The sequence below is a fragment of the Meleagris gallopavo genome, chromosome 1 (assembly GCF_905368555.1).
Source record: "Meleagris gallopavo chromosome 1, MGAL_WU_HG_1.1, whole genome shotgun sequence".
Taxonomy (NCBI): domain Eukaryota; kingdom Metazoa; phylum Chordata; class Aves; order Galliformes; family Phasianidae; genus Meleagris; species Meleagris gallopavo.
This window is the reverse complement of record NC_139404.1, coordinates 183,460,131-183,474,789: the sequence shown is the minus strand read 5'-3', so window position 1 is coordinate 183,474,789 and position 14,659 is coordinate 183,460,131. Positions and strand designations below refer to the sequence as shown.

The following is a 14,659-nucleotide window of genomic DNA, read 5'->3' as shown; positions in this document are numbered from 1 at the left end:
TCTTAGTAATGCTTTGTAAGCAACATTAAGTAACAGATAAAACAAACTCATGTTTTCTAAATGTAAACTTCTTATTTTTCCCCTTACCCTCTCCCTCAAGTCTCTTTACAGCGAAAATGTAATATATGTTTTAATGCTGTGCTAGTGTTCATAAAAGAATTAAGCAGAACAATTCAAGTAACTACAGGCCAAGTAAAACTTAAAATCATAGGATCACCAAGGCTGGGAAAGACCTCCAGGATCATCCAATCCAACTGTCCACCTACCACCCCTATCTCCCTGCTAAACTATGTTCCTTAGAACAGCATCTAAACCTTTCTTGAGCACAGCTTATTCTCAACCTAAATCCCAAACACAGCATCATAGCAGCTACTAGGAAGAGAACTGACTCTATCTCAGCCAAGAGCAGGACAACAAATTCCTGTACCTGAGGTGTTTGATGGAAGAATATATTCTTCAAAGCAATTGTCTTAGTAATACACACTTTCATTAAACAAACCAAAATAAAAGAGGGTGGTGATGCACTGGAACAGGTTGCCCAAGGAGGCTGTGGATGCTCCATCCCTGGAGGCATTCAAAGCCAGGCTGGATGTGGCTCTGGGCAGCCTGCTCTGGGGGTTGGCGACCCTACACATAGCAGGGGGTTGAAACTACGAGATCTTTGTGGTCCTTTTCAACCCAGGCCATTCTAGGATTCTATGAAAAAAACAGCCGCTGATAAACAACAGCAGCAAAGATTAAAAATGGAATAACTACAAAAAATACTTCTGAAACACTGCGTGGAATTCTAGAATAGGCAGTGCATGTGCTGTGTGAACACTATTCTAAGTGACAGATGATTTATTCCATTATTACCATTATTGGTCACGTTAGAGAAGAACAAACTTGAATGTTTTAATTGCATTGAGTGGCTGAAAAGGGCTGTTGGTGAGGAGAGAGCTTTGGGGAGAAAGGAGATTGTAATCCAAAGCAGAGAAGACAGACTATATCTGGATTTACCAACCTGGTATGGTTAACTTACATGGAGCACTGAGCAAAATCAGCAGATTATTCCTTTAGAACAGCATACCCACCTTGAAATGTTCTTTCATAAAGTGCAGAACGTTGTGTATCTATACCTGAACTGATGAGTTGTTTTAAATTCAGATAAAACAAGTTCTGCTGGTGGAAAACCTTCTCCCATTTCAACTGTTGGGGAGTTTGCGCATAGGAAATGTTATGGTGATGCTCTTCATGAAGAAGGCAGGTCACCTGAGAGCATAACGAGCTATGAGCAGCAAATCTCTGTAGAAAGCCCAAGGCAAAGCAAACAGCCTGGATTATTACAAGAGCTGCTGATGATGTCTACTGAAAATTCATATAATTCAGGTGAGGAAATCCTCTTTCTTCTGGGACCTATGTGAGTACCATTCTGTACTGCTAATTTAACTGCTGTTTATCTGGAGGATGTGACCTGACTTGTTAAAGATCGCAGAGTGCTATTTAAATACTGTTTAATTTCGATTGTAAAAAATGATATTTCAGTAAGTGCCTCTTAGGACTGAGTTTTGATTTTGCTTGTTGTTTGTGACCCACTACCATTGTAGCAATCCATGGTCACACTGCAGATCTTTGCCAGTCAGCAGTTTTTCATCCAAAGCACGCATTGTGAATCTGTAACTCATGGAGCTGTCTGTAAAGAGACCTCTTTTGCATCACCTGATTGCCCTGCTGTAGCAGCAGGCTCTCATATGTGTACAGAGTAAAATGCTAGATTAGAAGTTGTGTTCTTCCTCTAAGAGAGAGAACTTCCCAGAGTACATGTGAGATGCTCAGATGTGTACCTTCTCCACGTGAGAACCTGGAGCAGACCAGTGGTGTGCCTGTGTCAATACTCTGTGATTCCTTCTGAAGACACAAGAGATTCATGCTTAGAAAGAAATGTGGAGTGTTACTGTACTGATAGGCAGCCACAGGGAGATCTCTGTTTGTAAGAAGTTGTTTAAAAGTACAACAGAGACAAAATATAGAAGGCTGATTGTTACCCTTAGTGCAAAGAAACAACTTACAAAGAATCAACTGGTAGAAAACTAATGCAATAATGTAAGGATTACCTTAATTCTGGTATTTCTGTTCATCTGTGAAGAGCTTTAATTAGAGATTATGCCTTTGAGACTAGATTGTGTCCATGTGCAACAATGTTAAGCTGATATCATAAATTGAAAGCAGTTGTTTTGGTTATCTCAAATAAAGCAATTTGTGGACATGTTCAAGCATGTCATGGGTGGCTTAACGGGCTTATAAAAGGACAAAGAAGAAAGCAGGTTAGAAAGAGGTTTTTTGAGTGCTTGACCTAACAAGTGGAGTCAAGGTTTTTGAATCCTGCTGGTTTTTCCTGCCTGTAGTAATTCAGCTTGTCTCTTTGGACCTGGGCATAAAGCGAACCTGGGGGTTCCAGTGCTTTCAGTTGCAGTGCCTTTACAGCTTCTAAAATTTCTTGCAGATTGAAATGCAATTTATTGTAGTTCCAGTTGGCACATGGGATGTCTGACTTACTATGAACTGCTCTGTGTTCTGTGAAACACTGAGCAATGTGAAGTTGAATACAAGTTGACAGCACCTTGACATTCAGTGTAGTTTTCATTATCTATCCAAAATAAATATATTATTAGGGCTGCAGAACAGTTGTTTTCAGCACCTTGCCCTTGTATGTACTCTTTATAAGCAGTACAGCTATGTCACATGTACCTCCTGTTTTTACTAGAATTTTCGATGCTGTCCCAAATATTAAGGTAAATTTTAATTTAGTTTGTGCTGAGACATCCTTTTGAATTCAATTAAGATTTATTAGGGATCAAAGTTGCTTTAAATCAGAACATGTAAGCTGATTTTCTCTCAGTTTTTTCCTTTAATGCTCAAAATAGTCTGTTTGAAATATGCATGTCTTTTAAACTTCAGTGATAATTCAAGTATTTTGTTTCTTAACAGAGTTTGGAGGCAAGGCTTGTGTTTTTAGAATAAGTTGTATAATCATAGAACCGCCAAGGTTGGAGAACACCTCCAAGTCCATCCAGTCCAGCCATCAGTGTACCCCCAGTATTTCCCACTAGCCATGTCCCCCAGTACAACATCTCAATGTTTCTTGAACACCTCCAGGGATAGTGACTCCACCACCTCCCTGAGCAGCCCATCCTAGCACCTGACCACTTCTTTGGAGGAAAAAAAAGTTCATAATATGCAACTTGACCTTGCTCTGGTGCAGTTTGAGGCCTTTCCCTCTAGTCCTGTCCCTACTTACATGGGAGAAGAAGCCAACCCTCAGCTGACCACAGCCTCCTGTCAGGCAGTTGTAGAGAGCAACAAGGTCTCCCCTGGGCCTCATCCAGAATGAACAATCCCAGTTCCTCAGGCACACCCCGTAAGACTTGTGTTCCAGACCCCTCACAGCTTTGTTGCCCTTTCCTGGACACACTCCAGGGCCTCAATGTCTTTCTTGTAGTGAGGGGCCCAAAACTGAACACAGCACTCGAGGTGCGGCCTCACCAGTGCTGAGTACAGAGGGATGATCACCTCCCTGCTCCTGCTGGCTGCTTTATTGCTGATAGAAGCCAGGATGCCATTAAGCTGCTTGGCCACCTGAGCACACTGCTGGGTTAGCTGAGCATCAACCAACATCCCCAGGTCCATTTCTTCCACACAGTCTTTGAACCAATTTGCCTCAAGCCTGTAAGCCAACATCGCTAGGTCACCACATTAACATTAAATATTGTTTTCTAGTGTCTTTTTACATCAGTGTGATATATGAACAGTGTAATTTATGTAAAAAGATTAGGAAACTTCATGTGAACATGCATATTTAGTTAATAAAAAAAAAAAAGCCAAAGAAAAGCTTCCTGTGATTGTCTTGTTAAGCAGTTCAAAAAACATCTGAAACTCACCATTATCTTTTTCATAACTTGAAGGAGACGTAGCGCTTCATGCCACTTGGAGAAACTAGCACAGTATTTTCAGGAGGAAAATCTAGTTTGTGGTAAACTTAAAAGTGCATTTTAAATTGTAACTTAGGATGGTAGCAGTGAATTCAGTTTTCTATTTAATTCTGACCAGAACATGCTTGCAGTTTTTCCCGTGTTTTCAAGAGACATGATTGTCTCTCCAAAGATAAGAGCAAATGAGTACTTTCTGCATGTGATCGTGACCTTATTCTTGGAGGTTTCTGCCTTCCTTCAAATAATGTGCAGCTTTACAGCCTGAAAGTTGTACTATTTTGTGATTGTAGAACTACCTGATGTGCACAAATCCTATTAATGGCTGTTCACCTGCTTCATCAAAGTATTAAAGATAAAAAGGTTAAAGGCATGCGGGTTCATAAAGATAAACTTGGTAAATCAATTTGGGTGCTTCAGCAACAAAGCTTGTTTGATTTGGCATATGAGATTTGTCACTGAGTGACAGGCAAATTTGGGGGGAAGTTTCTGTGACTGTTTATTTTCTTCAGTTACTACAAGATGACGGGAAAAAAAAACTGCCTAAATTTAGATGCAGACACATCTGGGTGCAAAGAGGGGCAGGGGGAAACTTGAGCATTGCTTCTGGTTAGGGGAGCATGAATCCCTGACCTCTGCATTGAGTGGTTACAGGTGCTGCACAGACTGGGCAGGCAGGGAGGATGGGTAGCTGTTAGTGATGTTGGATTGTTTGCCTCACTAGTAGCACTGATTCAGATTGCTTCCTCTTACCATGGCACTGATATCTCTCAAGACGAGTTAGGAACTTAACATATTTGAGTTTTCTTCTTCTAAATTCAATTTGCAGAAGAATTAAAAAGGGCTAATAGAATGTAAATTGTTAATAGGGAACAGCAGAATAATCTCACAGATGAGACAGACAGTTTGATCACACAAACCTCAGTTCCTTAGGGAAATTGTCTTGAAGGCAGTGACTAGACCTGATGCATGCATCTTTTTCACAGTTCTCCTTCCCTGCATATCAACAAGCCTTTCTCTGCATTCATCCCTGCCTTTAAGAGTCTCCTTGGGCAGTGTTCCAGATGTGATCATTTTCATGTATTGCTGCCCTAAGCAGGTGTTATTCCAAGCACGATTATTTTCTGTGTGACCTGAGATTAAGACTTCAATTTATTTTTAATAACCTCAAATATTTGTCCATAATTCATTATTACAACAGACAGTCTTACCCTTCACCAATTTCGAAACAAGTACAACTATTGAATTCTTTCTCCTCTTTTTAATAATAAGGTTTGGGCTAATCTGTTTTTCACTGTCTGTGAGTGATTTGTCATTCAGGTCTCTCAGCTGCATCCTAAAATTACTACTGCTGCTTCTTCCTTCAGTTTCAGTTAGCACTTCTTTCTGTCACTGTATGGTGGCCAGGAGGCTAAAATGAAAGGCCCGTGCAGATGTCAGGAAGCTGTGAGGAACATGAACTCTGTGCTATTATTTTGGAAGGAGAAATAAAAAATTAAAGTAAAAAAACCCCATCTCTTTTATGAGTCACCAAGTGCAGCTTTTTGAGGATGTTACTGTAATAAAGGCAGGTGGTATGAGTGTGTTGTATTTTTAACTCTGAAATGAGTAATTAATTTGGGTTTATAGCTTGAAATTGCTGCTGTTTGTCCCTTGTGTTTATATCACAGAACAATGCAAGTTACTACAGTATAGGAATTGTAGAGTAGCTCTTCATAGAATATATATACAAAACTGTACTGGATACTTGAGAATCATCTCTTGCCACTCTGTTTAAATAGCATTTATTTCATAGAAATATCTAATATTGATGTTAAGTGAACAGGAAAATGAGAATTCCTGGCTTTCCATGGTAGCTTGTTTCAGCATTTCTGTTTTTATTCCATTTTAAAATAAGTGGTCTGTTTCCAGTTCCTGTATGTTTTACAGCTGTTTCTTGCCACTGCTTCCTGTTAGAAATTTCAGGAGAATTGGGAATTTGAAATGTCTCTGTTGTTACCAACTCTTGTAGAACAGGGAGAGAATGTATCTGCTTCTATTAACTGCAACTTCTTTTTGATATTTAACATTTTCCTTGAAAAATAATACTCAAGAATATGGAAGTGTTTGCTGCTGGATGTTGATTTAAGGTCTTAGAAGAACTGCCAGACCTGAAGGTGCTTGTCAGCGTTGAATGTGTACATTGTGTTTTTCTAGTGCTGCCATAGTACTTTTTCCACAGATCTTCATCTTATTTCTGTGTCTAAGAGGTGGTTCAATTCTGTGGTAGTAATAGAGTCACTGTTTCTGGTTTCTCTTATTTACTTTTAAAGTCTGATTTTCTTTGTAATCGTTATAATAACAGAGGACAGAACGATTTCTCCTCTCCAATAAATGGTTGTAGTAACACTACCAGAGATGTACTTTATTCTTCAAGGCCAAAACATGCATTTGTAGCTCTTCATGCATGCTCTTCAAAGAGCAGTCTTGCTAATCAGTAGCTGTGGTGCAATGGAGCAGAAAGTAAGAAGAAAAAGGTAAGAAATGGGCAAAAGCAGTGCCCTAGCAGTGAGGATAGCAGCAGTGGGGCATTACTGCCATCTGGCGTACCAAAAAATAATAGCAATTAAAGAAAAAAAAAGCACTAACAATGAACTGCTTTCTATTAAATTTGTTTTTAGCTCAGTCCCAAGATCCTGTTGTGGCTCGAGATGTGCCAGTTCTTGCTGCTGCAGCTGGAGGGGGCACACTGCATTCTGGACCATCGTTCGGAGGCACTCGTGCGGTTAGTCAATCAGAGTAAACGTGTCATGTCATTTACTTTTCGAGATTTGTTTTAAGGATGCTGTGCAAAATGGAAAGACATGTTTATTTTTGTAGCCTTGAGTTAGGCATTTGATAATTTTAACTTGTATTCTCAGCATGCTCATGAGTTGGTAAGAGTCTAGTACAGTCATCTGATAATTCAGGTTATAAGGGACTTAGAGAGGTCCCTGTCTCAACCTCCTGATTGAAGCAGGGACATCTGTGGAATCAGACAAGGTTGCTCAGAACTTTATTATGTAGGATCTGGAAAAATTCCAAACGTGGAGGCTTACAGGACCTGCATGTGAGCTGTTCTGCTATTTAACTGCCCTGTTGGAAAAGTTCTTCCTTATAACTGGTACAAACCTCTGCTTCTTCAATTCATGCCCATTGTATTTGCCCTCCAGACATGCAGCACTGAAGGCCTGACTTCATCTCAGTACCTTCCTGGCAGCTGCTGCTAATTTCCCCCTGCAAGCTATCTCTTCTGGCTACACCAGCTCTCTTTTCTCAGAGCACAGAACAGTCAAGGTGGGAAGGGGCCACCTCAGAAGCCACCTGGATCTCCAAAGAGGAGACTCCACAACCTGTCTGGGCAACCTGTGCCAGTGCTCCAGCACTCACACAGCTCAGAAGTGCTTCCTGGTGTTCTGAAGGAGCCTCCTGTGTTCCATTGCTTCTTGTCCTGGCACTGGGCACCACTGGCAGCAGCCTGGTTTCGTTTTTACAGCACACTCTTCAGATATTTTTAGACGTTGACAAGTTCATCCCGAGCCACTTTTCCTGGAAAGAAAATCCTAACTCTCAGCCTTTCCTCACAAAAGAGGTGCTCCAGTCTCTTAATTGTCTTGATGGCTCCTGGTATGCCCAAGTCTCTCCTCTACTGGGAAGCCCAGAACTGGACCCAGCACTGCAGGTGTGGCTTCACTAGTGCTGAGTAAAGTGGAAGGATCACCTCCCTCAGCCTGCTAGTGATACTTTGCCTGGTGCAGCCTAGGATACCATGAACCTTCTTTGCAGTCAGGGCTTTGCTACTCATGTTCAACTTGGTGTTCACCAGGGAGAAGTGCCCCAGCCCTCTTGACCATTTTGGTGGCCCTTAGTGGGCCCTGTGTGTTATACTGGAGGCCTAAGACTGGACGTTGTATTCTAGATGCAGTATAAGAAGCACCAAACAAAGAGAGATGCTCACTCTGAATTTAATGGCTGCATTCCCAATTTATGCAGAATGCTGCTGTCCCTCCTTGCTGCCAGAGCACACTGTGTGCAGCTTGCTGTTTGCCAGGACTCCTGGATCCTCTTTTATAGAGCTGCTCCCCAGTTAATCCCTGGCTTGGACTGATGCATGGTTTCTTCCCAGGTGCAGGATTGTGTTCGTTCTTACTGAGTTTCATAATGTTCCTTTAGGTCTCATCTTCATGAGCTCCCCCTGGATGTCAGACCTGCTACTGAGTGCATCAGATGTTCAAATGAGAGCATGCTATTGCTTCTTCTTGGTCCTTACCAAAGGTGTTAGAGAGGGCAGGTTCCAGGGTAGATGCTGGTCATGCTCCAGTTATTTTCCCACTTCCAGGTCGAGTATTACCTGCTGGTCTCTGTCTTCTGGGCCTGATGAGCCAGCCAGTTTTCCACCTGTCTGGTTGTCCATCCATGCAGACTGTAACACCCAAATTCTGATCCAAAGATCTTTTATTTTGGTAGTAGATGAAAAACAATGTTTAAAAATTTCTGTTTATAGATATACAACATTATTTGTGCATACAGTGTGAATATGTATCTGTAAATGTATATTAAATATAGCTAGTATATAATGAAAAGTAGTATAAGGAATGGGCTTCTTAGGTTTTTATCTTTTGTTTTCTTGATGTGTGTTTTAATTCAAAGTTTTGGAAGAAGTAAAATGTTCATATCTCATCCTTCAAAATTTGAAAGTAAGAACCCTCGGTCTCTATTCTGTGACTGCAGAGCTTCAAAATTAAGGAATACAATTTTCTAGGAAATTTGATACATATTTAACCATAAAAGTAGAATTAACCTCTCCAGTCATTCTCCTGTATTCCGAAGTCACATTCTTGAAAGTACTTGGAACGTTCCTGAGTTTTACATCTATTTTCCTCTGAGATCTACAGTTCTACTGAAGTGGGTCTGTGATGAGAAATAGCCAAATCTGAGCACTAGAAGATAAATAATCTTCCAGGTGTCATGATTTGTAGGTAGTTCTGAGAGGCTTCTTGTGTGTGTGTGTGTGTGTGTGTGTGTGTACGGGTGTGTGGGTTGGTGTGTGTGTTGGGGGGTGGGGGGAGTGCTGGAGGGAATTGTGTCTGGGAGACTGGACGTAAGTGTTGTGTACTGAGCAATGATGAGTTTCATTTGCCTGACTGCAAAAAATGAAGGCTTCTACACTTGAACTGAGCTCAGAATAAAATCTGTGATTGTAGTTTTGATTATGGGGGTCTGAATACATGGTAACCTATATGTTGCTTCCTCCTAGGAAGTACTTCCTAAGGTAGTGCCCGTGAATGTAGGTTCAGAGGCTTCCATGCAGGCAATACCCTGTGATTTATCCTCAACTATTTCCACTGGAAGCTTTTTGACTACTGAAACACTGGATGTCAGCCCTGTTGACACTGGTAAATGTTTCATTGTTCTCGTAAATGGAAAAACTGATGTTTTCTTTATTTTACAGCAGAATGGATCTTATTCACTAGATATAAATTCTTCTGGAAAAATACAATGTGGAACTTTGCTTAAGAATTTAAAATACATGTTACAGAGCGTAACTGGAATGCACGTATTATAAGAATATGATGTATAGCAACTTTATCACCTGCAAATATGAGGTGGATTTGGAAGAGATTATATGGTATCCTGTGAGTTTACTTACTTAAGGCTTAATATTGTCTTAATCTGAGTCGTATCTGATCTCAGACACACCCATATGTGTATATCAGTTACTTGGTGCTTATAAATCAATTTTTGAAGATTATTTTTGAAGAAATTTTTTAAAAAGTAACATTAAGGTTTTGGTTACTCAGCTACATGAATACACTTTTCAAGTCTGGCTTTGCTTCCTCCATACATTCAGTGATTATTAAGATCTTTTCTGATTGCATCTCTAAGAGGAGAGACAAAGAGGGACTGGTGCGCTAACCAGGAACCCACTTGTGGTTTCCACAATTCCTTTAATTTTGTTGCATTTACATTAGGTTGTTTCTGTTTAAACAGGAATAAAATGATTGCCCTATGTCATAAAGATGCTCAAGGTCACATTAAAGGATTGACACAAAGCTGTGTGGTGTGATAGATACACCTGAGGGGTGAAATGGCATTCAGAGAGACCTAGAGGAAGCTTGAGTAGTGGATCCAGGTGAACCTCATGATGCAAATCCAAGTTCAAGATCTTGCACCTGGCTTGTGGCAACCCCACTATCGGTGCAAGCTGGGAGACAAAAGGACAAGGCACAGCCCTGCTGAGAAGGACTTTAGAGCACTGGCAGATGGGAAGCTGGATGTGAGCCAGCAATGTGCCCTCAGCCCAGAAAACCAACCATATCCTGAGCTGCATCTAAAGAAGTGTGGCCAGCAGGGTCAGGAAGGTGATCCTGCCCCTCTGCTCTGTGCTGTGAGGCCTCACCTGGAGCACTGCATCCAGATGTGGAGTCCTCAGTACAGCAGAGACATGGAGTTGTTGGAGTACATCCAGAGGAGGGCCACAAAAATACTCCAAGGGCTGGAACACCTCTCCTATGAGGACAGGCTGAGACAGCTGGGGCTGTGCAGCCTGGAGAAGAGAAGGCTCTGGGGAGACCTTGCAGTATCTAAAGGGGGGCTGTAAAAAAGAAGGGGATGGGCTTTTTAGCAGGGTCTGTTGAGACAGGACAAGGGGAAATGCTTTCAAACTAATGAAGAGGAGATTTAGGCTGGATATAAGGAGGAAGTATTTTACACTAAGGGTGGTGAGGCACTGGAAGAGGATGCCCAGAGTGGTAGTGGATGCCCCATCCTTGAAGACACAAGGTCATAGAATCATAGAATCGCAAGGTTGGAAACAACCTGCAAGATCACCTAGTTCAACCATCCTCCCATCACCACTGCTACCACAAGCTACTAAACCATATCTCGTAGCTCCTCATCCAGATGCCTTTTGAACACTGCCAGGGACAGCGACTCCACCACCTCCCTGGGCAGGCCATTCGAATGCCTGACCACTCTGAGAGAAAAAGTTCTTCCTTAAGTCTAACCTAAACCTCCCCTGGTACAACTTGTGGCCATTTTCTCGGGTCCTGTTCGTTGCCTGGGAGAAGAGGCAAAACCCTCCTCACCACAACCTCCCTTCAGGTAGTTATAGAGAGCAATAATGGCTCCCCTGAGCCTTCTCTTCTCCAGGCTAACCAATCCCAGCTCCCTCAGCTGCTCCTCATAAGACTTGTGCTCCAGACCCCTCACCAGTTTCACTGCCCTCCTCTGGACACACTCCAGGGCCTCAATGTCTTTCTTGTAGTGAGAAACCCAGAACTGAACACAGTACTCGAGATGTGGCCTCACCAAAGCTGAGTACAGTGGAATGATCACCTCCCTGCTTGGTCAGGCTGGACAGGGCTGTGAGCACCTGATGGAACTGTAAGTGTCCCAGTTCATGGAAGTGAGTTGGACTAGATGACCTTTGGGAATCCCTTCCAACTCAAATGATTCTATGATACTTTTATCTGCAATGGGATGTTAAAATATATATATATATTAAAAAAAGTAATAATAAAAGGTGTTATGGGCATTTCAGGGTATTAAGCAGCATCTTTTCAGGTGAATTCATGTAAATGCTTTATATATAAAAGTGTGTGAGCATCTAGCTTCTTATTTCAGGATTGTCGTCTGACAGCATGGAAGATCAAATTTTGAAAAGAATCACAAGCAGCCCGTGGGACTCCTCGCTGCCCTTTTCCTTGCAGCAGAGGCAGGAGAATCTGCCTGGAGTGCCTGAAACCGAGTTGCCTGAAGAAGTAACGTGCCTTGACACAGGAAGTCAGATTCAGCAGATCTTGGAGAAATGTTGTGGAGAGTTGAACTCTTCATCAGACAACAATACCCATTTTGAAGGTATTTTCTATTTTAAAGCTTTTGTGTCTGTGCTGTTGTACAGAATGAGGAGTTTAATCAAGATTATGTATATTCAGTATTCCTTGTATTTAGCTTACATTTGCAATAAATGTTCTGTACAGCAGAACTCCTGCTTTAATGGAACCAAGTACTTTATTGCATTGCATATATCTACGTTGTGTAGTGCACCAAGAGGATAATGGGATCACAGTCTAGCTCTGTGCAGCTTCCTTTTATCACAGCAACACTGTTCTTTGTTGTTTGTGCTATTATTGTTTGCATATGTACAACTCTATTAAGGAGTTTAGAGCAGTATCTACATAATACTGTATTACTCAGATAGAATTAATAGATGAAGAATCACTGGTAACAAAGTAGTGGAAGTTCTGTGCTATTTAACTGTGCACATTTAATGATTCATAACAATAAAACCATCCTTACTAGCTGTCGTAGTGATAAGTAGTATTTTAATTTGAACTGCTTCCTTCTGGAATGTGTTGGAAAACCCAGAATCATAGAGTTTAATATTAATCGTTATATTAATTAAAAGCAGGTCCAGAGGAGGGCCACTAAGATGATCAGAGGGCTGGAACACCTCTCCTCTGAAGAAAGGTTGAGGGAACTGGGATTTTTTAGCTTGGAGAAAAGGCGGCTGTGGGGAGACCTCATTGTGGCCTTCCAGTACCTGAAGGAAGCTTATAAACGGGGGGGGGGGGAATGGCTGTTTACAAGGGTGGATAGTGATAGGACAAGGGGGAATGGTTGTAAACTGAGATGGGGGGAGGTTTAGGTTAGATAGTAGGAGGAAGTTTTGCACACAGAGGGTGGTGACACACTGGAACAGGTTGTCCAAGGAGGCTGTGGATGCCCCATCCCTGGAGGCATTCAAGGCCAGGCTGAATGTGGCTCTGGGCAGCCTGCTCTGATGGTTGGTGGCTCTGCATGTGGCAGGGGGGTTGGAGCTTCATGATCCTTGACGTCCCTTCCAACCCAGGCCATTCTGTGATTTAATGCTAGACCAGGCTGCCCAGGGCCCTATCCAGTCTGGCCTTGAACACCTCCAGGGATGGGGCATCCACAACCTCTCTGGGCAGCCTGATCCAGCACCTCACCACTCTTTCTGTTAAGAACTTCCCCCTGGCATCCAACCTAAGTCTTCCCTCCCTCAACTTAAAACGATTTCCCCTTGTCCTGCAGTTATCTACCCTTTCACAGAGTTGATTTGTAACCAGAATTTCCTGCGTTGCATCTTTTGTCCATCGTCTTGAGCCTCTTTTCTTTCACTGGGTATGTTCAACAAGATGCTGTCTGCCCCTTCCCTGTACTTCGTTCTAGAATAGCATGGACAGCAGAGATCTCTGTGCCTCTTCCCCCATGCTCTCAATACTTTGTGCAAAACTGAACAAACCCAGTCTTTAAGTTTCTCTTTGAACATTGGTGTTTCATCCTTAATTGTTTTTGTGGCTGCTCACTGGGCTTGCTGCAGTGTATCAGTGTGTATGTTTTGTACTGGGAAACCCAAAACAGGACAGAGCTTCTAATGCAGTCTCTCAGGTGCTTAACAGAGAGCTTCTTGACCTCAGCACTTTCTTGCAACAGTTGTACTTGCACTGTGTCAGTGTGAAGGAGAGTTGAGTGCTGTGAAGATCTGTTTTTGCAAGCTAGCATTTGTTTACCTGTGAAAACCTATATCCTCTCCTTTTTCCATCCAGAAGCAAGGGAGGAGATGTCAGTTTCCATTTTTTAAAAATGACCTCTTTTCTTTTCTTATAGCTCTAGCAGCTGAGCTTGATTTCCCTGAAACGGAGAGGCATTTTCCTAACTTCTGCCATCGGCTATTTCAGCCTTTGGAACCAAGTCCTGCCTTCAGTGTTTCATCACCCGTTTCTCACTACAAGATTCAACAGGGCAACAAAGAATTGAGGAAGGTACTGCAGAAAAGCTCTATTTGGATTGAAATTTATTTTTATGAAATGCCATAGTAATTTTTTACACGTGTGGAACTGGAAGCATTTCTGCTGTTTATAAGAGAAATGTGATCCAAAAAGCAAATGTTGCCATTAACTTTTCATCCTTCGTATTCCTAAAAATAAAATAAAATAAAATGAAGCCTAATCAGGATTTTTTCTGCTGCTAGACTTCAACATTTGCAACAGAAAGTGAAGAGCAGTTTCTAGAAGTGAGAACCTCCAGTTTGAATACACAAAGAGGCAGTGTGATGGGCAGTCTTGAAACAAGCAAGCCAAACAACATTACATCAGAAGAGTTTTTCAAAGAGAATGTTACTCTGGGTATGTACAGTGCAGTCTGATCAATGCTGTAAACATGGATCCATTGCCAATGTGTAAATACCAACCTTAAAGCTTGTTTTGTTGTGTTGAGACTGGGAAGGAACTCTTTACTTCTAAATAAGCTCTGCTTTGAAATGTTTTAACTCTGATTCTTCTTTCTTAGACATCATCTTCTCTACCATTTTTAATGTGTAGAACTCAAAAACGTTAAGGTCTTTACTTAGCAGTTATTACTTGAATGCAAGGATCTACTTTTGTATTGAAGGTGCTATAACAGATGGTACTTTGTGCAGCAATTATGATGATAATACATAAATTCCAGTGGTGGCTGAAATTATTAAGTTTTACAAAAAAGAATTGTTCATTTCCTCACTTTGTAAGTTTGGGGACATTATTCAATATATGGAACTTCCTGAAAAAGAGCACGACCAGCAGGTCATGGGAGCTGATCCTCTCCCTCTTTCTGCCCTGGTGAGGCCACATTTAGACTGCTGTGTCCAGTTCTGAGCTCCCCAGTTCGAAAAG

At 41.7% G+C, this 14,659-nt stretch overlaps 1 protein-coding gene and 1 non-coding gene across 7 annotated transcripts in view; both read left to right on the top strand.

The window, feature by feature from the left end:
* CEP295 (centrosomal protein 295) overlaps positions 1–14,659 on the top strand; it is a 41,085-nt gene that overhangs the window by 21,284 nt on the left and 5,142 nt on the right. For all 6 annotated transcript variants that reach the window (XM_085216362.1, XM_010706100.4, XM_085216361.1 and 3 more), the window contains 6 exons: positions 1,147–1,368; positions 6,626–6,729; positions 9,241–9,379; positions 11,610–11,843; positions 13,617–13,771; positions 13,981–14,134. In XM_085216362.1, coding sequence (XP_085072488.1) covers positions 1,147–1,368; positions 6,626–6,729; positions 9,241–9,379; positions 11,610–11,843; positions 13,617–13,771; positions 13,981–14,134 — 1,008 coding nt within the window. The remainder of the gene's footprint in view (positions 1–1,146; positions 1,369–6,625; positions 6,730–9,240; positions 9,380–11,609; positions 11,844–13,616; positions 13,772–13,980; positions 14,135–14,659) is intronic.
* LOC116216248 (small nucleolar RNA U2-19) lies at positions 8,892–8,974 on the top strand. The gene has a single exon (XR_004158701.1). It is a non-coding gene; the product is annotated as a small nucleolar RNA U2-19 (small nucleolar RNA).